Here is a 25,628-nt window from a genome sequence, read left to right on the forward strand (position 1 = left end):
TGGTCAGATCCTGCAGAAAGTGTCATCACTTCTGTCTCTAAACTGGTCGTAGGTTGTGTTCCAAAAATGAACAGCATAGGGACTGAAGTTATGGCACTTTCTGCAAGACTTGACCATCATTTTGTAGGACAGCCGGCCGATGTGGCCGAGCGGTTCTAGGCGCTTCAGTCTGGAAGCGCGCGACCGCTACAGTCGCAAGTTCAAATCCTGCCTCGGGCATGGATGTATGTGATGTCCTTACGTTAGTTAGGTTTAAGTAGTTCTAAGTCCTAGGGGACTGATGACCTCAGATGTTAAGTTCCATAGTGCTCAGAGCCATTTGAATTTTGCAGGACAATGCTCAAGCATGTACAGTGCTAGCTGTTGCTGATTTGTTTGACAGATGGGGCTGATAAGTGCTACACCACCTACTGCACTCCCCTGACTTACCGTAAGCCATCGGAAGTTCAACTCTATTTCTAAACTGAAGGACACGCTTCACGGCATTCACTTCAGAACTGCTACAAATTTATCGGGCAACAGACCGTGCTGCTCGAACTGTCAACACAACTGACACTGCTAAGAGTATCCTACGACTTCCACATTGCTGACAATGGGTTATACACAATGCTGGTGACTACTTTGAAGGTCATAAAAACTTTGAAACACGTATCTACTTCGTATGAGCTGTAAATAAATAGTTGCCACTATTAAAGCTCCAACCTTCATATTATTTTACAAGAAAGTATCTGAAGCCGGATGCTATTAATATTGAACATCTACCTATTAAAGAAATGTTAGCTAATACTTTTACAAAACCTGTCCATAATCCAAAACACAAAATGTGTAAAAAACGTTAGCTTTGTGACTTCATGTAAGGTGTCACTGTACATTTGAAATTCACATTGAGTGTCAATGTCAATTTAAGGGGACATCAATTTACAAATCCTAGCCTATCAACAGTTTTTTGTTTACTTCATTTTGTTACTATTACTCTGTGGTTGTCTTTTGTTCATATGTATGTAGCAGTGGTCTCTATACAACCCAGATAATGAACTCCACCCCACAGTTAGTAAAACTCTAGCTGTCTGATAGGGTCAGCCATAGATGCTCATATTTCATTTATTGCCAAAATATACCGTGGCTGCTAGAAATGTCATTGGAACAGGAAAAGATAATAATTTTCGATTCTACTCCCACATCAGCCTGTTACATTGCATATTTACATATAGTTCAAAACAAGAAATAAGTGATGAATCCTTTGTCACACACAGTTTGCCAAACTACAACAAATGATATGCAAGACACATGGACCAACAGGGGCGCTGCATTTCTATGCTTAGACGACAAAGTTCTACACTCACATAGCATAGAGATATGCTGATGCAGTATTTCTTGCTTTTCGAAAACCATTGGACTCAGCACACCTACTCTTATTGCCAAAGGTAGGATCATATGGTGTATCAATAGAAATTTGTGATTGGACGAAGAATTTTTTTATAGGGAGGATGTTAGTCAGTTGCAAATTCTAATAGAAAGAAGAAGGTTCTGCTGCTACGTAGTTCGTATGGCAGAGGTATGGGCCAGCAATTGCAGGAAGTATCGAGCAGTGAGTACCAGGTCACCACCTCTGCGAAGCCTAGTGCAGTGTTGGCTCAGGTGACAGTTAATGTAGGGAAGTTATGTAGGAATTTTACGAAAGAGGATCAGGCAGTGATTGTTGGTGGAGCTGGGAATAGTCTTGACAGGAATGGGGAGTATGATGTAGGTGGTGACCTAGCAAAGCTGACGGCACTAATGTGCATTTCATGCTACTATTTCAGCATCTTGATTGGCCTCATCTTGATGGTGCTGTTAAGCATGTTACATGGGGCTGCAAAAGGCATTGATGGTGGAGGGTCTAGCTGACACCACAGTGGTGCCAGTTGAGTTTATCAATAGATCAGGTTTCATTAGGCATGGCCTGCACCTCAATAGGTATGGGAAGGGGAGGCTGGCAAAGCTTATAGGTGACAGTGTTGTGTGGCCTGTGGTGGGACCACTAAACAAAAAATTACTGTACCTGTTGGTGTTAGCACTGTAACTTTTTTTTTAGATTGAAGTCAGCTGATAAGTTGTTGTTATTGTTGTTGTTGTTTTCAGTCCTGAGACTGGTTTGATGCAGCTCTCCATGCTACTCTATCCTGTGCAAGCTTCTTCATCTCCCTGTACCTACTGCAACCTACATCCTTCTGAATCTGCTTAGTGTACTCATCTCTCGGTCTGCCTCTACGATTTTTACCCTCCACGCTGCCCTACAATGCCAAATTTGTGATCCTTTGATGCCTCAAAACATGTCCTACCAACCGATCCCTTCTTCTAATCAAGTTGTGCCACAAACTTCTCTTCTCCCCAATCCTATTCAATACCTCCTCATTAGTTACGTGATCTATCCACCTTATCTTCAGTATTCTTCTGTAGCACCACATTTCGAAAGCTTCTATTCTCTTCTTGTTCAAACTAGTTATCGTCCATGTTTCACTTCCATATGTGGCTACACTCCAAACAAATACTTTCAGAAACGACTTCCTGATACATAAATCTATATTTGATGTTAACAAATTTCTCTTCTTCAGAAACACTTTCCTTGCCATTGCCAGTCTACATTTTATATCCTCTCTACTTCGACCATCATCAGTTATTTTACTTCCTAAATAGCAAAACTCCTTTACTACTTTAAGTGTCTTATTTCCTAATCTAATTCCCTCAGCATCACCCGATTTAATTTGATTACATTCCATTATCCTCATTTTGCTTTTGTTGATGTTCATCTTATATCCTCCTTTCAAGACACTGTCCATTCCGTTCCACTGCTCTTCCAAGTCCTTTGCCGTCTCTGACAGAATTACAATGTCATCGGTGAACCTCGAAGTTTTTACTTCTTTTCCATGAATTTTAAAACCTACTCCAAATTCTTCTTTTGTTTCCTTTACTGCTTGCTCAATATACAGATTGAATAACATCGGGGAGAGGCTACAACCCTGTCTCACTCCTTTCCCAACCATTGCTTCCCTTTCATGCCCCTCGACTCTTATGACTGCCATCTGGTGTCTGTACAAATTGTAAATAGCCTTTCGCCCCCTGTATTTTACCCCTGCCACCTTCAGAATTTGAAAGAGAGTATTCCAGTCAACATTGTCAAAAGCTTTCTGTAAGTCCACAAATTCTAGAAATGTAGGTTTGCCTTTCCTTAATCTTTCTTCTAAGATAAGTCGTAAGGTCAGTATTGCCTCACGTGTTCCAACATTTCTACCGAATCCAAACTGATCCTCCCCGAGGTCCGCATCTACCATTTTTTCCATTCATCTGTAAAGAATTCGCGTTAGTATTTTGCAGCTGTGACTTATTAAACTGATAGTTCGGTAATTTTCACATCTGTCAACACCTGCTTTCTTTGGGATTGGAATTCTTATATTGGGGGGAAGAGGAGCTTGTGGCATAACTTGACTAGAAGAAGGGATCGGTAGGTAGGACATGTTCTGAGGCATCAAGGGATCACTAATTTAGTATTGTAGGGCAGCGTGGAGAGTGAAAATCCTAGAGGGAGACCGAGAGATGAATACACTAAGCAGATTCAGAAGGATGTAGGCTGCAGTAGGTACTGGGAGTTGAAGAAGCTTGCACAGGATAGAGTAGCAAGGAGAGCTGCATCAAACCAGTCTCAGGACTAAAGACCACAACAATAACATAGATAATGTTAGTGAACTGCTTATAGATGTTGGCTCTGACATTATTGGTGTGGTACAGATAGCTATGATGCCAAAACGTAGGTGCGCTCTCGTAGTTGGGCACTATGAAAGCGAATGAACAGCGCCGACCACAGCGAACTCTAGCCGACACTGTGGAGCTCGACATGCGCTGCTCCACATTCACCCCTTTTGGTCATGAGCAGATGACCTAGCAAGATTGTTTCTATCGCATAGAGCACGAGCCACTACAGATTTTGCCGTAGTAACTTCTAGTTGATGTTATCTTTGACTGATGTACGGATTCGCAGCTATGTGCTCATCCCAGCCAAAATTAAGTAACAATTCATGTTTTCATATTCTTCCTATAGTAAAGATGCTTTAAATTTACATGCAGTACCGAAGGACTTCATCTTTTCCTGCTCCTGCTCGCCTACCTCACTCTCGGCCTATTTTGCAGAAGCAGTTCACAGGAGCTGATCCACATGCCTGTCCAGACAGGATACAAAAATTGGAATATTGAAACACCACTTAAATAATTAGAAAATTCAGATGCTTTCTTTACCAGGATAAAGACTAGCTAGTAATTTTTCAAGGAGTTCTTTGCGGACTGGGGGAGTGGCCATGTATGTAAAAAACAGTATTCCACTGGAGTCTGTAGACTCACTGAACAGATAATTGAATGTTGTACAGGGGCAGTTGAATTTAGTGAAACTAAACTTCTAATCATTGTTATGTATAGGTGCCCTAACTCTAACTTCAGAGCATTTCTGCTAAGGCCAAATAGGGTTCTTTGTTCACTTTGTAAAAAGTACCAAAACTTAGTTATATTTGGTGACTTCAACATTATCTTCTTATGTGATCGTGCATGAAAAAGGATACTGGAAGATCTCTTAAAATTCATATGATATGATGCAGTCTGTGCTTTTTCCAAACAGGGTGTAGGGGAACAGTAGCACAAATATAGACAATATTTTCATTCATTCTTCATTATTAGATGGGCATTCTGTTACTAAAAGGGTGAATCGCTTTCAGACCATGATGCACAAATTTTAACATTATAAGGTTTTTATACCCAAACAAAAGTTATACATAATTACAAACTATGTAGAAAAGCTAATCCAATGGCAACCTCATTAAAGAATAAGAGCAGCAGGATGTTTATAGTACCAATAATGTAAATAACAAATATAATGCTTTCCTTAACAGATTTCTCGTGCTCTTCAAAAGTTGCTTTCCATTAGTGTGTTCTAAATGTGGTACTAGAAGCAAATGGCAGCCTGGGTGGCTGACTAGTGGGATAAGGATGTAATGTAGAACAAAGTGGGGATTATATCAAAATGTTAGAAGTAGTCACAACTGAATTACAATAGCCCATTACAAATATTTAGTATTGTAAGATGCTTAAAAATGTTATTAGGAAGGCAAAGAGTATGTGGTACACAAAGAGAATAGCTAATTCACATGGTAAAATTAAAACCATATGGTCAGTCATGAAGCAAGTGTGTGGTTAGCAGGGCAAGGTCGAAGATACAAAGTCAGTTCATAGCAAAAAATGTAAGTCAGATATATGTACAGTATTTAACAATCACTTTCTGAGCATTGCTGGTGAATTAAATAAAAACTTAGTTTCTACAGGGAATTGTATAACTCTCTTTGAAAACGCCTTTCCAAGACTGAGTCAATAATTAAATCATTCAAGACTAAGGACTTTCATGGATATGATGGAGTACCTAGCAGAATATTAAAGTACTGTGCTGCTCGTGTTCACCCTGTACTTAGCCGAGCATATAATTTTTCTTTAAGAAAGGTCAGTTTCCCGAACAATTAAAATACTCAGTAGTAAAGCCACTTTATAAAAAGGGAGAAAGGGATAATATAGACAATTTTTGATCTATTACTATGTCATCGGCGTTTGCTAAAGTTATTGAAAAAGCTGTGTATGTAAGGATAATTGATTATTTTATTTTGCATAATTTGCTATCAAATGTACAGTTCAGTTTTAGAAGTGGTTTAACAACTGAAAATGCTATATTCTCTTTTGTCCCCGAGGTACTGCAAGGATTAAAGAGAAAGTTTCGAAGTCTAGGCATCTTTTTTTGATTTAACTAAGGCATTTGATTGTGTTGAACACAAAATATTGCTCCAGAAGGTGGACCGTTATGGAATATGTGAAGCAACTCACAATTAGTTCACCTCTTACTTTAATAACATACAGCAAAATGTCATTCTCCACCCTGTTCATAATGGCTATAATTTGGGGTCTGAGAGTAGCATGGTTAAATGGGGGTGCCTGAGGGATCAGTGCTGGGGCCACTCTTGTGCCTCATTTACATAAATGATGTGCCCTGTATTATTACAGGTGATTCTAAAATATTTCTGTTTGCTGGTGACAGTAGCCTGGTAGTAAAAGATGTTGTGAGCAACACTGGCACTGTTTCAAAGAGCACATTTCAAGGCATAAGTTCATTGCTTGTAGAAAATAAACTAATGCTAAGTCGCAGTGAGACCCAGTTTTTACAGTTTCTAACACACAATTTCTGTCTGAAAGCAAGGAGAAACTTCAGCCGTAATTTTTCCCGAGGGCATGCAGCTTTTCTGTATGGTTAAATGATGATGCTGTTCTCATGGGTAAAATACACGTGAGGTAAAATACTATTCCATTTGGATCTCCGGGCTGGGACTACTCAGAAGGTCGTCATTACCAGCAGAAACAAAACTGGCATTCTACCAATCGGGGAGTGGAATGTCAGATCGCTTCATCGGGCAGGTGTGGTAGAAAATTTAAAAAGGGAAACGGATAGGTTAAAGTTAGATATAGTGAGAATTCATGAAATTAAGTGGCAGGAGGAAAAAGACTTCTGGTCAGGTGAATACAGGGTTATAAATACAAAATCAAATAAGAGAATGCAGGAGTTGGTTTAATAATGAATAAAAAAAAAAGGAATGCAGATAAGCTACTACAAACAGGATACAGAATGCATTATTGTAACCAAGATAGACACAAAGCCCAAGCCTACCACAGCAGGACAAGTTTATTTGTTAACTAGCTCTGAAGATGAAGTGATTGAAGAAATGTATGATGCACTAAAAGAAATTATTCAAGTAGTTATGGTAGATGAAAATTTAACATTCATGAGGGACTGGAATTCGATAATAGGGAAAGGAAAAGTAGTAGGTGAACATGGACTAGGGATAAGGAATGAAGGAGGAAGCAACCTGGTAAAATTTTGTGCAAAGCATAACTTAATCATAGCTAACACTTGGTTTAAGAGTCATGAAAGAAGGCTATATACAAGGAAGAGGCCTCGAGACACTGGAAGGTTTCAGATACATCATATAATGGTATGACAGAGATTTAGGAACAAGGTTTTAAATTGTAAGACATTTCCATGGGCAAATGTAGACTCTGACCACAATCTATTGGTTATGAACTGTAGATTAAAAATAAAGAATCTGCAAAACGGTGGGAATTTAAGAAGGTGGGATCTGGATAAACTAAAAGAACCAGAGGTTGTAGAGAGCTTCAGAGAGAGTATAAGGGAACAATTGAAAGAACTGGGGAAAGAAATACAGTAGAAGAAGGATGGGTAGCTTTTGGAGATGAAAGGCAGCAGAGGATCAAATAGATAAAAAAATGAGGGCTAGTAGAAATCCTTGGGTACCAGAAGAGATATTGATTTTAATTTATAAAAGGAGAAAATATAAAAATGCAGTAAATGAAGCAGGCAAAAAGGAATGCATAAGTCTCAAAAAGGAGATTGTCTGGAAGAGCAAAGTGACTGAGCAGGCATGGCTAGAGGACAAATGAAGGGTGTGGAAGTATGTATCACTAGGGGTAAGACAGATACAGAAAAATTAAAGAGACCTTTGGAGAAAAGGGGACCACCAGTGTGAATATCAAGAGCTCAGATGGAAGGCCAGTTCTAAACAAAGAAAGGAAGGCAGAAAGGTGGAAGGAGTATATAGAGGGCCTATACAAGAGTGAAGTACTTGAGGGGAAAATGGTAGAGGAAGAAGGTGAAGATGAAATAGGAAATTTGATACTGCTTGAAGAATTTGACAGAGCATTGAAAGACTTAAGTCAAGAAAAGGCCCCCAGAATAGACAACATTCCATTAGAACTACTGACAGCCTTGGGAGAGCCAGCCATGACAAAACTCTATCATTTGGTGAGCAAGGTGTATGAGGGGGATGAAATACCCTCAGACTTCAAGAAGAATATAATAATTCTAATCCCAAAGAAAGCAGGTGTTGGCAGGTGCGAAAATTATCGAGCTATCGGTTTAAAAGTCACAGTTACAAAATACTAACACAAATTCTTTACAAATGAATGGAAAAACTACGAGAAGCTGACCTCACGGAAGATCTGTTTGGATTCCATAAAAATCTTGGAACACAAAAAGAAATACTGACCCTATGACTTATCTTAGAAGAAAGATTAAGAAAAGGCAAACCTACATTTCTAGAATTTGTGGACTTACAGAAAGCTTTTGGTAATGTTGACTGGAATACTCTCTTTCAAATTCTGAAGGTGGCAATGACAAAATGCAGGGAGCAAAAGGCTATTTACAATCTGTACAGGAACCAGATGGTAGTTATAAGAGTCGAGGGGGCATGAAAGGGAAGCAGTGGTTGAGAAGGGAGTAAGACAGGGTTTTAGCCTATTCAATCTGTATACTAAGCAAGCAGTAAAGGAAAGAAAAATTTGAAGTAGGAATTAAAATCCATGGAGAAGAAATAAAACTTTAAGGTTTGCTGATGGCATTGTAATTCTGTCAGCGACAGTAAATGACCTTGAGGAGCAGTTGAATGAAATGGATGGTGTCTCGTGAGGAGGATATAAGATGAACAACAACGAAAGCAAAACTGGGATAATGGAATGTAGTCGAATTAAATCAGGTGATGCTGAAGGAATTACATTAGAAAATGACACAAATTAGTAGATGAGTTTTGCTATTTGGGGCGCCAAATAACTGATGATGGTCGAAGTAGTAAAATTCAGACTGGCTATGGCAAGGAAAGCATTTCTGAAGAAGATAAATTTGTTAACATTGAGCATAGATTTAAATGTCATGAAGTATTTTGTGGAAGTGTTTATAGGGAGTGTAACATGTATGGAAGTGAAACATGGACGATAAATAGTTTAGACAAGAAGAGAATAGAAGCTATTGAAATGTGGCGCTACAGAAGAATGCTGAAGATTAGATGGCTAGATCACATATCTAATGAGGAGGTACTGAATACAATTGGGAGAAGAGGAATTTGTGGCACAACCTGACTAAAAGAAGGGATCAGTTCGTAGAACATTTTCTGAGGCATCAAGGGATCACTAGTTTTGTATTAGATGGAAGTGTGGAGGGTAAAAATCGTCGAGGGAGACCAAGAGGTGATTACACTAAAATTCAACAAAACCTGTCATTTTAATTTCACAGAATGGGCCTATGATTAGTGAAACTGAACAATTCAAATTTCTAGGTGTTCAGATAGGTAGTAAACTATCATGAAAAGCCCACATTCAGGATCTTGTTCAAAGACTTAATCCTGCCATTTTTACTATTTGAACAGTATCTAAAGGAAGTGATGGTTCTACACGAGAAGTAATGTACTCTGATTATTTTCATTTGCTTATGATGTATGGTATTATATCTTGGGGTAACTCTTTCCTACTGTCAAAGAATATTTTTGGCCCTGAAACAGGTCGGGCAATAAGTGGTGTAAGTTTGTGAACTTCTTATCGAACCCTACTCCTTAGTCTGTGTATTCTGACATTGGCCTTTCAATATTTATATTTTTTTGTCATTTCTTGTTACATAAACAACTTATTCCCAAGAATTAGCAGCTTTCACTCAGGTAATGCTAGGCAGAATTCCAGTATGCATTTGGATTGCACTTCCTTGACTCTTGTGCAGAAAGGAGTGCAGTATACTGCTGCATCCATTTTCAATAAGCTACCACAAGAATTCAAAAAAAATTAGCAGTAATCCACACACTTTCAAATCAAAACTGAAAAGTTTCCTCGCGCGTTATTACTATTCTGTTGAGAAGTTCCTTGAAAAATTAAGCTCATTCCTGTGTTATATTGTTGATTGTGTTTATATAAACTTGTGGCTTGTCTTTTTGGGTTCGTCAACATTTTATTTTATCTGTTATTACTTTTATGTTACAATTTCCATTATCTTGGAGATTTGCTCCTCAATTTGGTCCTCTGGAACTAGACGTGTTAAAAGATAAAAACTAACATGTTACCTTAGATGTAGAGTCATTGTCCAATGTAGAAGTAGTTTCGGGTTTGCCTACAAGGGAAATATATATATATATATATATATATAATCCACGTCAAGGGAACTAAAGATCCCGACTCAAATTTCAGTTCAGTATATTCAGTAGTTGAACTTTTAGGGGCTTTTAAAAGAGACTACTCACATTTGCATCATGCACGAAGGTGCAAATTTGCTATGTTTGCTAGGCTTTTTTAAAAATTTCTTGCAGACAGTTGGTCATTTGCTTTAATATACAAAGACAACTTTTTATGTTGAATCACACCATGGCAAAAATTAGGCATTTTGTCATACCTAAATATAGACACAGGCCTATAAAGTAGCTAAAACATTTGTCGCACAATTCTGAGAGCCTATGTTTGACCACGCACTGCTAATTTTCATATGAAACAATCACACCAAAACTTCAGAGGGTTATTCCCACTGATGATGACTATGTATGGAACAAATTTAATTAACATTGGATTCCTAGATGAAAATATATGCATCAGTAAATTTGGCCAAAATTTACTAAGTGCAAATTTTGGAGGGGGGGTTGTAATATTTCAATTGTCTTGTTCAATCTTTTTGCTTGCCACAGCTGAAAGGAGAACACTTTAAACTTTCAAAGCTAAATCGTTTAATTTCTGGATCTTGCATTTTGATGAGTGAGAATACTTTTCAAAAGTTATTATTTTAGCACTTCAAGAAGATTAAAAAGTGTAATATTTTGCTCATTAACGCTCATATCACTACTGGCAATTAATTTTTATTTGAATATGTGAATCAGTTTCAAATATTAATTTAACACATGCCATAAAAACAAGTACAATACACAACAAAGCAAATTTGTAAAACAAAATACTAAACAGTCAGTTCCATTTTTAGATAACAGTTCTACAATTTTTGTAAAGGACAGATTGTGGATAGCTGTATTGTCTTGATGATGATGATGCTTCTTAAGTCACAAAAGATGTTCCTCATGAGTCTAGCAAGTGCCTTCAGCAGTTGGCCTGGGGAAGGAACATACAGAACCACGTGGCTGCATAAAGCCGATGAGGAAGGAATAGGTGTTTCTGCTTGTGAATCTTCTCCTCCTTCATCAGTCTTACTGCAACACAATCCTTTTTGCCTGGGCATAAATGAGTGCAGACGTTTTGGTTTACTTCACCATTGATTGTTTTTCCTTTTTGATTTGCAGGTGTTAAAATCCCACTTTCTGTCCTTGGTTGCCTGGCCTTCTTCACCACTATGGTTGGAAGAGTGAAATGTTTAGGTGTTATTTTGAATAGTTTAGCTATTTGCAGATAGGGTCAAAATTTGAACTTCACTGCAACTGCTTCAAGCCTGGAGTTTAATTTTAAGTTCTTCAGTTAAGCTGTCCATACATTTACTTTTTTGGCACTCCTGCATTTGAATGTGAGCAGTATCTAATTGGCTTGCACCAGTAGCTGGGGCAATTACCTTAGTAATGCCGCCTTCGGTTTTTGTAACTTTGCACATTAAATATCCTATTGAACCCTTTTAGCTGATCCATTGAAGTGCTGACGGTAACTCTTCAAGTGAGAATAATAACGTATTAGTAGCAAAACAAGCATCAAAGATATGGATGTCTTCTGGATGGTGATTCTTGTTTATCTTGATGGGGTGATTCTTTTTGGGCCACTTCATGTCTACATTTGTTACACATTTTCTAATCAGGTTTAAAAACTTCATTAGTAAGTAACTTCAACCAAGCACACATTGCAATGGTTACTGGTGTTAAAGCCTTCTTGGTTAAGTGTCTTTCTTTTGCAAATGCACTGCAGCAAGTGTTTTGCAAGATTGAAATTTTGTCATCAAGAAGACACATGGTATAAACAAATTGATGTAGCCTATCTTCAGTAAAATCAAGCCCAGACCTATGTCATAGAAGCTGCTTGTCCATTGGTGACATTTCCTTAAGTGGTTGTAGTTGACTTTTGCCGTAATTGAATGGTGATGACTTATGGCAGTTTCATCTGATCCACCAAAGTAGAAGGATGCAAGGGGGACTCTTGGTTTATCTTATTTGGCACAAAATGTCATCTGTTCATTTCTCTGCTTGCAGAAAAAAAGAGTTTTTCCAACAAGAAGCAGCAAGTAACATGAGGTATGGAACACTGAGTCACGCACCTTTTTCAGCATATTACAATATTTCACATGGTATAAATATTTTTAGAAATCTGTAACGCTGTCATTTGAATGTCAACCTAATATGTGTTTTCTGTGATAAAAACCATATTGATTCTCCTAATAGTTAGAGGACACTTCTGACCTAAAACGCACATCAGAAATAGGATGGCCCAAATTTGTAATGAAAGTCACAACATAAATTGCATTCTTGTTCTTTAATTTTAATGCTCTTCCCTGCTTCAGTACCACTTGAAGATCTTTGCCTGAATAATACAATTTATAATGATGATTTACAAAAGAAAAAAATGGGTTTATAGATTAATAATAAGTCAACATTATAAAACACTGATTTCAAAATGTAATGTGAGTCACCATGGAATCCCCCACCTATATATGCACCAATACACATTACAGGGTTAAAACGTTCTGAAGCAACACTGCATTCCATTATGATCTTCTGGGTCTTATAGTGTTAAGAAGATTTTATGAGGTTTTATTGTATTTGTATTCTATATTGTAAAATAATATAAAAATATTTCTTATTAGCACAGTTACAGTCCCTAAATCACAGGTAAATCTTATACTACTGACAGACACCACAATTTATACATATTTTGACATAGGCCTACAACTTCAAATTGTAATAATTTTTTTTTGTTTATCGATAATCCATTTTCCCTACTTTTGATAGGTACACTTACTAATCAAACTGTAAGATCCAGAAATTAATCAATGTAGCTCCGAAAGCTTAAAGCAGCACCTTCAAGCTGTGTGTGTATGTGGGGGGAAGGGGGGGAGGAGAAGAGGATTGAACAAGACAGTAGAGATATTACCCTATAATTTGCATGTAGAAAATTTTGAGGCCGAATTTGCAGAAGCATATCTTTTCCCTCTAGGCATTCAATGTCAATTAAATTTGACCCATATATAGATATCAGATAGAAATAACCCTCTGAAGTTTTGCTGTGATTGTTTCACATTAACAGAAGCAGTGTTCAGTCAAACATAGGTTCCCTGAATTGTGCATCGATTTTTATAGCCACTTTAGAGGTTCATATTTATTTATAGATATTGCTAACTCCCCAATCTTTGCCATGGTGTGATTCAGCATCAAATGTTGTCAATGTACATTAAAGTGAATCATCAAATGTTTTCTAGAGCTTTTAAAACTGCCTACCTCTAAAAATTAATAAAACACTCAACATACTGAACTGAAATTTTATATATAAGCATCAAAGACCATATAGAAGTTCACACAAAAGTTCATTACATTTGGAGGTGGTCACGTGGGGACCTTTCTAATATTGGCCCGTTTGACGTGGTAATGACCCATATTGATGACGTCGTGAAGAATATTAATACCAACCTCGGGCTTTTGCCATATACACCGACTTTTGCAGATGATGCAATTATTTATAATGAAGTATTGCCCGGAAGAGGCTGTATAAATATTCTGTCAGATCTTGACAAGACTTCGAAGTGGTGCGAAAGGTTGGCAACTTGCTTTGTGCTTTCAGTAACGTAAAATTGTGCACTTCACAAAACGAACAACATATAAAATCAATGAGCTGCAGTTGGAATTGGCCAACTCATACAAATTATCAAACAGGCTCAGTCATGCATACAGTAAGTGGCAAATTTCAGTTTCTTGATAGGATGCTGGGGAAATGCACTAAATCGTCAAAGGAGATTGCTTACGAATCTCTTGTGTGGACCAGTCTAGAAAATCGCTCAGGTATGTGTGACCCAAACATAATAGAACTAACAGGGGATAGTAAACATTTACAGAGAATGGCAGCACAAGTGATCAGAGGTTTGTTTAAGCTGTGGGAGAGTCACACAGGGTCTGAAGAAGCTCAAGTAACAAACTCTAGAACATACAAGTAAATGATACTGAGAAAGACTAATTACAAACTGTAAAGACGTGGCTTTACTTAATGACTCAAGGAATATACTGCAACCATCTATAGGGATCAAATAGGGATCATGGGGACATGATTAGATTAACTCTAGCGCACACAGAGGAATTAAACACTCATTCTTCCTGCGATGCATACGTGAACTGGACAGAAAGAAATCACACTGACTGGCAGAATATGATGCACACTCTGCCATGCACTTAAGAGTGGTTTGCAGGGTACAGATGTAGATGTTCATTCCTTGTGTGCACGTTTCATTGCCATTTGATAAAACGATCATTCACAAATATTTCACTCACATTATGTGTGAAATACCCAACAATACGGAGTGTTGGAAAACTACGTATGTATTTTAACGTTTTGTATTTCATGTTTTTATTAACATTGTACGCTATCATTTAAAGACTGATTCGAAAATGAATGCAAGCTTTTGCAACTAGTAATCGTTAATATGACTATATGCAACTTAACCACAGTGTTGTGGCGAATGGTAAAAGGACGAATCATAAATATGAAACTTTCTCCGATAAGGTAGCCTAGCACGAATTCATTCACTGGTAGTGGCATTTACAACATTTAAGTAAATATTGAGAAGATGCATATTGTCTAACACGGCATTATAAAACCTAATGCTAAGAGACAGACTGCAGAAGTTCGACAGTGATGAGGGTGATCAACTAGCCAGTTGTGGTCCTTAGTTTTGTTCGGTAACATTATTTTGTCAGTAAACTGAGAAATAAACTTCCATTACCATTGAAACAATATGTCATCTGACATATAATCAACGTCATCAGAAGCCATATTAAATGTGAAACTGTGATTATGTTAGCAACGCAAAGTAACTCGCACTACACTAATGTTTACACACTACCACTGAACAACACTCTCGCCCCCTACTCCGCATGGCACACAACAACACCAGACACAGACAGTAAACACTATACACAGTGCTGAGTGCACAGTACACACAAAGCAGTTGCTTAACTCTGACCAGCGACGCCTATGTGACACTCATCAAAGATATAGGTTGACTCCTGCACAAAAGATTACAGGAACCAACCACTTTTAACAATCCTACTTATTTACCTATTTATTTATTTCAACAGCGCCGTTACCGGTTTCGAAGCAATAGGTTCATCTTCAGATGGCTAGTTCAAGTTTTACATTCCATTTCATGTTTTGTTTCCCTACTTGATGGAACTTCCTTGGTGTGGTGGTGCCATACAACAACAACAACAAAAAAGCGTGTCAATGTCCTTTTAAATGTGCCCCAAGACGATTTTAAGTGTGTGTAAACAAATTATTGATATTAAATGGAAGATGTTTCGATTTCTTACAATGAATAATAATAATTTGTTTACAGCACTTAAAATCGTCGTCAGGCTCAAATACAATTAAAAACCCGTAATCTCACTTTTGTTTTGGTTGTAGGGCACCACCACCCCAAGAAAGTTTCGTCGAGTGCTGAAACAAAACATGAAATGTAATGTAAAACGTGAACTAGCTGTCTGAAGATGAACCTATCGGTTCGAAACCGGTAAGGGCGCTTTTTAAATAAATAAATAGCAGTGTTAAAAGTGGCTGGTTGCTCTAATTTATTGTGTAAGGGTCAAACTATGTTTTTTACACAGACAAGGGCTTAAAATCTCAGTTTTGACAAAATAGCACTCATCAAAGAATTCCCACAGCAGAGTCACATTATGGATTATGAAGGCTGTCACCGTCAGTTAAATGAAAAAACGAAATATAATTCTACGTTGGTCACAAAAAAATATGTTTCCCAATTCGCGTTTCTATGTTTGACCATATGTTACTACCCAATTCGGACTTCTTAGATAGAATATTTATCTGCCGTCATGTAGCTCCTGTGCTCAGTCTTGAGTAAAATCATGACTCAGTTTCAGAGCCCGAATAATAATTATCAACAGATCGTAAATAAAATGATGACATAAAAAACTATGCAAGATTGTGTTTTCTGATGTGAGGTATAAAAATGGTTCAAATGGCTCTGAGACATGTGGGACTTAACTTCTGAGGTCATCAGTCCCCTAAAATTTAAGAACTACTTAAACCTAACTAACCTAATGACATCACACACATCCATGCCCGAGACAGGATTCGAACCTGCGACTGTAGCGGTCGCTCGGTTCCAGACTGTAGCGCCTAGAACCCCTCGGCCACTCTAGCCTTCGATGTGAGGCATAATACACTAAAATTCATTAGTGTATTACATGCTACTATTTTATAGTTGTGGTCTTCAGTTTAAAGACGGTTTGATACAGCTCTCCATGTTGCTCTAACCTGTGCAGTCCTCTTCATCTCTGAGTAACTACTGCAACATATATTTTTCTGAAGCTACTTACTGTATTCATCTCTTGGTCTCCCTCTCCGATTTTTACCCTCCATGCTTCCCTCCAGTACTACATGGTAATCCTTTAATGCCTCGGAATGTGTTCTACCAACTGATCCCTTCTTCTAGTCAGATTGTACCACAAATTTCTCTTCTCCCCAATACTATTAAATATATCACCATTAGTTATGTGTTGTACCCATTCAATCTCTGCATTCTTCTGTAGCACCACCACTCAAAACCTGCTGTTGTCATGTTGTCTAAACTGTTCACATCTAAACAGTTCACTTCCATACATGGCTACACTCCATAAAAATAATTCCAGAAAGGAATACCTGATACTTTTATCTATACCAGATATTAACAAACTTCTCTACTTCAGAAAAGCTCCTGTTGCCATTGTCCATCTACATTTTATATTCTCCTTACTTTGACCATCATCACTTATTTTGCTGCCCAAATAGCAAAACTCATCTAGTTCTTTAAGTGTCTCATTTCCTAATCCAATTAACTCAGCATCACCTAATTTAAATCAAAGACATTCCAGTGTCCTCGTTTTGCTTTTATTGATAGTCATCATATATTCTCCTTTCAAGACACACTCAATTCTGTTCAACTGCCATTCCAAGTCCTTTGCTGTCTCTGACTGAATTACAATGCCACTGGGAAACCTCGAAGTTTTTATTTCATCCCCCTGGACTTTAATTCCTACGCCAAATTTTTCTTTTACGTTTTTTGCTGCTTGCTCAATATACAGATTGAATAACATCGGGGATAGGCTAGAATGCTGTCTCACACCCTTCTCAACCATTGCTTCATTTTCGTATCCCTCAACTCTTATAACTGCCATCTAGTTTCTGTACAAATTCTAAACAGCCTCCCACTCTCTATAGTTTGCCTCTGCTACCTGTAGAGTTTGAGAAAGAGTATTCCAGTCACCATTGTCAGAAGCTTTCTCTATGTCTACAAATTCTATAGCAGACAGATTCCATATTTCTAGATTTCCTGGAAGCATTTGACACAGTGCCCCACTGCTGGCTGTTAATGAAGGTATGAGCTTATGGAATAAGTTCAGAGATTTGTGATTGGCTCGTAGACTTCTTAAAACCCAGTATGTTGTCCTCGATGGCAGAATCGTCAAGAGTGCCCCAAGGAAGTGTGATAGGACCACTGTTGTTCTCTGCGTACATAAGTGATTTGGTGAACAGGGTGGGCATCAGTCTGCAGTTGTTTGCTGAAGATGCAGTTATGTACGGTTAGATGTCGAAGTTGAGTGACTTTAGGACAATACAAGACGACTTAGACAAAATTCCAGTTAGTATGATGAATGGCACCTAGCCCTAAATGTGGAAAAATGCAAGTTAATGTGGCTGAGTAGGAGGAAAAAACCTGTAATGCTCGCCTACATTATTACTAGTGTCTTGCTTGTCACAGTCAATTCCTCTAAATATCTAAGTGTAACGCTGCAAAGTGATTTGAGGTGGAACGAGCATTTGAAAATTGTGGTAGGGAAGGCAAATGGTCGACTTCAGTTTATTGGGAGAATTTGACGAAAGAGTGGCTCAACTGTAAAGGAGACCACATATGGGATGCTGGTGCGACCTATTCTTGAGTACTGCTTAGGTGTTTGGGATCTGTACCATGTCAGATAGAAGGAAAACATTGAAGAAATTCAGAGGTCGTCTGCTATATTTGTTACCGGTTGGTTTGAACAATACATAAGTGTTGTGAAGATACTTCAAGAATTCAAATGGGAATCTCTGGAGGGAAGGAGACGATCTTTTCTTGTCACTATTGTGAAAATTTAGAGAACCATCATTTGAAGCTCAATACAGAAATTAGATCTGTTACGGACACATACAGACAGTCGTTTTCCCCTCGCTCTGTTTGCGAGTAGACTGGGAAGGGAAATGAGAAGTACTGGTAAGGGTACCCTCTGCATGTATCATACGGTGGCTTGCTGAGTATCTATTTAGAGGTAGATGTGGATAGGTTTATCTTTCCTTAACCTATCTTCTATGGGAAGTCGTAGGTTCAGGATGGCCTCACGTCTTCCTGCCTTTCTCCAGAATCCAAACTGATCATCCCTAAGGTAGGCTACAACCAGTTTTTCCATTCTTCTGTATACGATTCATGTTAGTATTTTGCAACCATGACCTATGAAACTGATAGTTCAGTAATTTTCAAGCCCGTCAGCACCTGTTTTCTTTGGAATTTGAATTAGTGTATTCTTCTTTATGTCTGAGGGTATTTCACGTGTCTCATACATCTTGGTCACCAAACGGAAGAGTTTTGTCAGTGCTTGCTCTCCCAAGGCTATCAGTACCTCTAACAGAATGTTGTGTACTCCTGGGGCCTTGTTTCGACTTAAATCTTTTAGTGCGTTGTCAAATTCTTTACACAGTAGCATATCTCCCTTCTCATCTTCATCTACATGCTCTTCCATTTTCGCATTATTACCCTCAAGTAAATCTCCCTTGTATAGATCCTCTATATACTACTGCCGCCTTTCTGCTTTCCTTCCTTGCTTAGGACTGGTTTCCCATCTGAGCACTTGACATTTATACAGGTGGTTCTTTTTTCTCTAAAGGTCTCTTTAATTGTTGTGTAGGCAGAAACTGTCTTACCACTAGTGATATAGGCCTCTACATCTTTACGTTAGCCCCTTTGCCATCTCTGATTAGCCATTTTGCACTTCCTGTCTATCACATTTATTTATTTATTTGTCCATATAAATCTCTTTTTCAGTACATATATTGTACACAAGATATTGGACACAAAGCCTTTTTAGCTATTGGTTTTTCAATTGTCAAACATATGTTATTTTAATTTTTATGACAAATTGGATCTATACAGTTAATAATTACAAATTTTTCAAATACTGTATATTTATAACTTATTTCTACAATTAAATATACAGATTACATTTTTTCTTGCATAAGATACTGTGAGATTGAATAGCAGCAGTTTTTCAGAAGATAGGGTGTCTGAGACTTTTTAAAGCTTTGTAGTTCAGGAAGAGATTTTATATGTCTTGGTAATCTGTTGTTAAGTTTTGTTCCTGTATGATGTACACCTTTTGTGGCAATGATTAACATGTATGTCACTGACCTGGTACTGTAACCATGGACATTTTTGTTTTGAGGATATAGGGTCTCTTTTCTCATTTTGCTTTTTTTTTTCATGTGTGACTACTTCCAATATATAAATGCAGGGAAGGGATAGGATCTTTAGATCTTTAACGAAAGGTATGCATGGTTTTCTGCTGCTCACTTGTTTCATTATTTTTATAACTGCCTTTTGTTTCCTGAAAACTGTTATGGCCTGGTGTACATTTCCCCAGAAAAAGATATTCAGTATTGAATGTACACGAGCAAAGTATACAGCCCTAGTACTGTTACAGAGAATTCTTACTACATAGCTCGTTTTTGGTAGTTTTGAATTTAGGGCTGTGTTATGAGTGCTCTATTTAAGACTTTACTGGATATGAATCACAAGATATTTAATTTCATTGACAGCATTAATGTTCTGGTTATCTATACTAGGATGTGCTAGATTTTTATTTTGATCAATGTGGAAATTTATGAGTACCGTTTTTTGGGGGTCAACTTTTACCCTGTTTCTGTTAAACCATTCAGACACAATCCTTTTGTAATATCTTTTGCAGATATGGTAAGACTTTCTTCTTTATTCCCTTCAGTCAATAGACTGGTGTCATCTGAAAACAGTACTGGTTCAGAGTCCCTAACGTGTGATGGGAAATCATTAATGTCGGCCAGAAAAGAAAGAGACCTAAAAGGGAGCCCTGTGTAACACCATGACTTAGTCCACATGGTTCTGAAAGTTGTACCTGCAGTTTATTTCCTTTCATGTACTTAATTTCAGTTACCTGAGAGCGATATTCCAAACATGATTTAATCCACTGATTTGGCACACCTCTTAACTAACTAATCATTTGTATTGATGAAATGAATTCATATCACCAAATTGTCATAATCTGCATCTCTGAATATCAAGTGACCACTGCGATAAATATGTTAGACATTTCAGGATTTAAGCTACCTTCCTACTTCTGCAAACTAGATGTGGATGGAGGAGGAGTTGCCACATTTATTAAAAACTGCCATAAATTCAAGAACATTTACATTAATAAATTCTGTTTAGAGCAGCATCTAGAAGCATGTGCAACAGAAGTAGAGTTCCATAACAGATCCAATATAATAGTAACTATTTACCGAGCACCTGCAGGAAATTATAGTCTATTCACAAATAATCTAGAAGCTCTTTTGGGTTATTTAACAGGAAGAAACAAAGAAATTTTGATTGCTGGTGACTTTAATACAGATTTTCTAATGCAATCTTCCAGTAAACATTTACTGTGTTAGTAATGTTGTCTTTCAATCTAACTCACACCGTAAACTTTCCAACTAGGATCACTAAATCCTCAAGGACAGCCATTGATAACATTCTTATAGACAAATCAAAGGAACAAAATCATATCATAAAACCTGTAATAAATGGATTGTCAGATCATGACATACAGCTCCTTGTTTTAGTTGTAAATTCTAAGCAGATTATCAAGACTGCTAAATCTGATTACAGGAGAGTAGTCAATCAACCAAAAATTGAGAGTTTTAGAAAACTGCTCAAAGATATGAACTGGAAGGATGTTTATAGTGCTCATGACATTAACGAAAAATATAACACATTCATGTCAGTACCATGTTTGAAAACTGTTTTCCTCTAAAAGTTACTCAAATTAAACAGAAGTCTGTAATAAAACCATGGATTACACAAGGACTAAAGATTTCCGGTAAGATAAAAAGGAAAATTTATCTGTCAACCAAGAATAGTTCCAATGCTGATGATTTAGCTAAATACAAGGAATACTGTAAAATGTTAAAAACGTAATTCAGACATCTAAACAAATGCACTATGCGAAGAAGATAGCAATGTCAGAGATCAAAATAAAAACAATATGGGATGTAGTGAAGTAGGAGGCTGGTAGAACCAGAAAGGAACAGGAGCAAATAGCATTAAGGGTAGATGACACATGAGTAACTGATGGGCATAGTGTGGCAAATCTATTTAACAAGTACTTTATATCCATTACTGATAGAATGGGATTGTCAGGCTCAGTAAATAATGCTCTTGAAAATCTGAAACTAGCCTTTACAAATAGCCTCAGGTACATGAATTTGTCACTACTTCACCCAAAGAAATAACTTCCATAGTAAATTCTTTAAAAACAAAGCATTCTAGTGGTTACGATGAAATATCTAGAAAGTTAATTAAGGCATGTTATTGTAAGTTTAGTACAATTCTAAGTTACTTGTGTAACCAGACAATCATAACTAGGACATATCCTGACTGGCTAAAATATGCAGATGCTTAAGACTCTGTTCAAGAAAGGGGATAAATAGATAACATCAAACGACAGACAATTTCACTTTTGCCATCATTCTCAAACATTTTAGGAAAAGTAATATACAGGCAGTTTCTCAACCATCTGGCCACAAATAACATATTATCAAGAACACACTTGGATTTCTGAAGTGTTCTGATACAGAGAAGGCTATTTACACCTACAGTGAAAATGTACTTAATTCATTAAATAACAAATTACAAGTAGCAGGTATTTTCGGTAATTTGTCAAAGGCATTTGACTGTGTGAACCACAACATCCTTTTAAATAAATTAGAATTCTATGGTGTCATGGGCAGTGCTTCAAAATGGTTCAAGTCATACCTCGCCAACAGGAAACAAAGGGTGTCAGTGCAAGGGACTAGTGAATTAGGTCATCAGTCATCATCAGAATTGGAAGAAATTACATGTGGTGACGCACAAGGATCCATCTTAGGGCCATTGCTTTTTCTTGTGTACATTAATGATCTCTCATCAGTTACACTGCCTGAAGCAGAGTTCGTTTTTTTTTTTTTGCAAATGACACAAGTATTGCAATAAATAGTATGTCGAGTGTTGTTCTAGAAAGATCTGCTAATGATATTTTCATGAATATTAATAAATGGTTTAAAGCCTACTCACTGACATTAAACTTCGAAAACACTCATTATATGCAATTCAGAACCTGTAAGAGGTTTCAACCCAGCATATGCATAAAGAATGAAGAAGAGCAGATAGAAGAGGTTGACAGTATTAAATTCCTGGCATTGCAACTTAATAATAAATTCATTTGGAAGGAGCACACCACAGAACTGCAGAAAGGCCTTAACAAATTTGTATTCTCAATTCGAGTGTTAGCGGACATAGGCGACATAAAAATGAAAAAGCTTGCATACTTTGCCTACTTTCATTCCATAGTGTCAGTGGTATAATATTTTGGGGTAACTCTACAAGTCAACCAAAAGCGTGTAATACGTATTATTTGTGGGGTAAATTAACGGGTGTCCTGTAGAAACCTCTTCAAAGAACTGGGTATACTAACTGCTGCCTCTCAGTATATTTACTCCTTAATGCAATTTGTCCTAAATAATATATCTCTTTTTCCAACAAACAGTTCATACATACAATACCAGAAACAAAAATTATCTACACAAGGACTTGAAACCACTTCAGTTCAAAAAGGGGTACACTACTCAGGAACACTTATCTTCAATAATTTTTCCAGCACACATAAAAAATTTAGTTACAAAAAAGATCAGTTTCAAAGGAGCCTGAAAGACTTACTAGTGACCAACTCCTTCCTCTCAGTTGACGAATTTTTTAAGAGAAACAAATGTGTTGTATATACTCATACCATTAGTATTGTTATTTCAGCTTAAAAAATGATGTATTGTACATACTCATACTGTTAGTATTGTTACTTCAGCTTAAAAATAAAAAAAATGACATGTTTCACATCCACAAGGATCTCCTCAGCTCAGATCTATGGAACGAAAAACTAATCTAACCTAATCTTACATCATACCATTCAAGCTTCCTCAGGAGCATAGAATAATCGCCGGCCGCTGGTAGCCAAGCGGTTCTGGGCGCTTCAGTCTGGAACCGCGCGACCGCTACGGTCGCAGGTTCGAATCCTGCCTTGGGCATGGATGCGTATGATGTCCTTAGGTTAGTTAGGTTTAAGTAGTTCTAAGTGACTGATGACCTCAGATGTTAAGTCCCATAGTGCTCAGAACCATTTGAACCATAGAATAATCAATCACATCAAAAGCTTTTGTTAGGTCCAAGAATAAACCTGAGATATTTCTGTGGTTGTCCACTGCATTTAAGACATGGTTTATCAGATTGAAAGTGGCATTTTCAATTGACTGCTGTGGTCTGAAGCCACTTGACATCCAGAAATAATATTATTCTTGTTGAAGAATGTAATTACTTTTGAAAGGACACTTTTTCAATAATTTTCGAAAACCCTGACAATAGAGACACAGACACATTGATGACCACCTTTTTTATATAGAGGTATTACTTTTGCCATTTTCAGTTGCTGAGGGAAGACACCACATTATAAGGATGAATTGCATGTGTCCAATACAGGCGAAAGTGTTTGTCTTGCTGTTATTTTTATAATATAATCAGAAATATCATCAATACCAGTTGAATACTTACTCTTCATGAATTAATGGCATTTAGGAGCTCTGTTGGGCTTATTGGACTGAGGAACATGGATATGTTATTTATTTCAATAGATGAAAGTTCTTTCCATGTTGTATTAGGTGGATTTCCAAATTTTTACTTCACTAACTTTCCAGCAAGAGTTGCATAATAAGAACTGAAACTGTTTGCAACTGCCCTAGGGTCAGTGACATTCTTGCCATCATGTGATGTCACAGTATTTTTGTGAGTTGTCTTCTTCCATGTAAGACCCTGCATAGCTTTGCACATGGACTTAGTTTCATTGGATGAATTCATAATATGTTTGTCATTTTCCTTAAATTTTGCCTCTTTTATGACACGTTTCAAAAGTAGCTTGTAGTTTTGGAAATAATTAATAAATTCTGACCTGCTGTGAGTTTTTGACTGCAGAAAAAATTCCCACTTCCTTTTACAAGATACTCTAATGCCACGTGTAATTCAGTTTTTGAATCTATCTGTGCTTTTGGAAATCACTTTCCTTTGTGGAAAAGCTATGTCAAAGTTATGCTTGAAAATGTCAAAAAAATGTTCCATCTTTTCGTTGGTAATAAAGGTAACATATACTTCTCTCCAAGATTGTCACTGATTAGGCACTGGAAGTATTCAATATTTTTTCTACTATAGATCCTTTTATGGATAACATTTTCTATACTGATCGAAATGTAGGCGCTATCAAAGTTTTCTGATGTACACTTGTCCATGTTTATACATACCTGATCAAGGAGAGTTACATTAGTTTTTGTTACATGTGTTGCAGAGATTACAGTCAGACAAAGATTGTAGGCTTTTATAATATTTAAAAACGTTTCCCTGCGAGGGCTATGGCTCAGAAAGTCAGCATTAGAATCACCACATAGTACCATTGTTTTCCCAGTTGTCTTAAGTTTGCCTAAAGCAAGATCCAATTTTTCGAAAAAAAAAACACTTGTGTTGCCAACAGGAGATCTATACACACATAAAATAATAGTTTTTTCAGACATTAGTTCAAGAGCTGAGATTTCAAAGTTGTATTCCCTTTCACCTGCCTCATTCATTGCTATTTATATTTACTCTTGTCATCAGTTAAACTCAATATCTCTTGTGTTACCCAGAGATTTCTACTAGCCCTCGCCTTATAATAGTGGTGGGCAGGAAATCGCGTATCTGTTAGAAATCACAGTGATTGAGAAGTCACAGATATCACAATAACAACTTTACAAAATCTATCTGCGATTTCAGTCACAGTTAGCTGTCGCAAGTAGCATTTCACATTCAACGCCGTGAGCCATCTGTTGGCTGAATTCCGTACTGGTTTCTGCGATTTCAGTGACAAGTCGCGGCTAGAAGTCGCAAGTAGCAATTAAAAAGCGCAGTTAACAGTGCCATCTTTTGGCCAAAGTTCGTACTATGCTATTCGCTACCGAGTCAAACTGCGATTTCCGTGACAAATCGCAACTAAGAGTCGCAAGTAGAAACTAAAAAGCGCAGTTAACATTCTTTTCCTAGTACCATCTGTTGAACGACGTACGTACTTCGTTATGAGAGCCTTGTGCCTCACGAGATCGGTGTGCTGTTTGTGCATATGAAGGAGTTATTTCATTAGTGGTACAAGTCCATTTTTGTTCATTTTGAGATACGGAGTCGTAAAGTTAAATGAGCGCTGAAA

At 37.3% G+C, this 25,628-nt stretch overlaps 2 protein-coding genes across 5 annotated transcripts in view; one reads left to right on the top strand and one right to left on the bottom strand.

Moving 5' to 3' along the window:
• Positions 1-15,073, bottom strand: part of LOC126326024 (G patch domain-containing protein 11) — a 123,262-nt gene extending 108,189 nt beyond the window's left edge. Inside the window, exon 1 of one of the 3 annotated variants that reach the window (XR_007560490.1) lies at positions 14,789-15,004. Coding sequence is in view for 1 of the 3 variants with exons in the window: in XM_049995473.1 (XP_049851430.1) it covers positions 14,789-14,838 (50 nt within the window). In the remaining 2 variants the exon portion in view is untranslated. Of the gene's footprint in view, positions 1-14,788 lie in introns of all 3 variants that reach the window. The other 2 variants (XR_007560491.1, XM_049995473.1) reach the window with 2 other exon arrangements.
• Positions 15,074-15,303: 230 nt separating this feature from the next.
• Positions 15,304-25,628, top strand: part of LOC126326043 (uncharacterized) — a 58,596-nt gene continuing 48,271 nt past the window's right edge. For both annotated transcript variants that reach the window (XM_049995500.1, XM_049995525.1), the window contains exon 1: positions 15,304-15,574. The gene's annotated coding sequence lies outside the window, so the exon portion shown is untranslated. The remainder of the gene's footprint in view (positions 15,575-25,628) is intronic.

Source organism: Schistocerca gregaria, chromosome 2 (genome assembly GCF_023897955.1).
Source record: "Schistocerca gregaria isolate iqSchGreg1 chromosome 2, iqSchGreg1.2, whole genome shotgun sequence".
In the NCBI taxonomy this organism is placed as follows: Eukaryota; Metazoa; Arthropoda; class Insecta; order Orthoptera; family Acrididae; genus Schistocerca; species Schistocerca gregaria.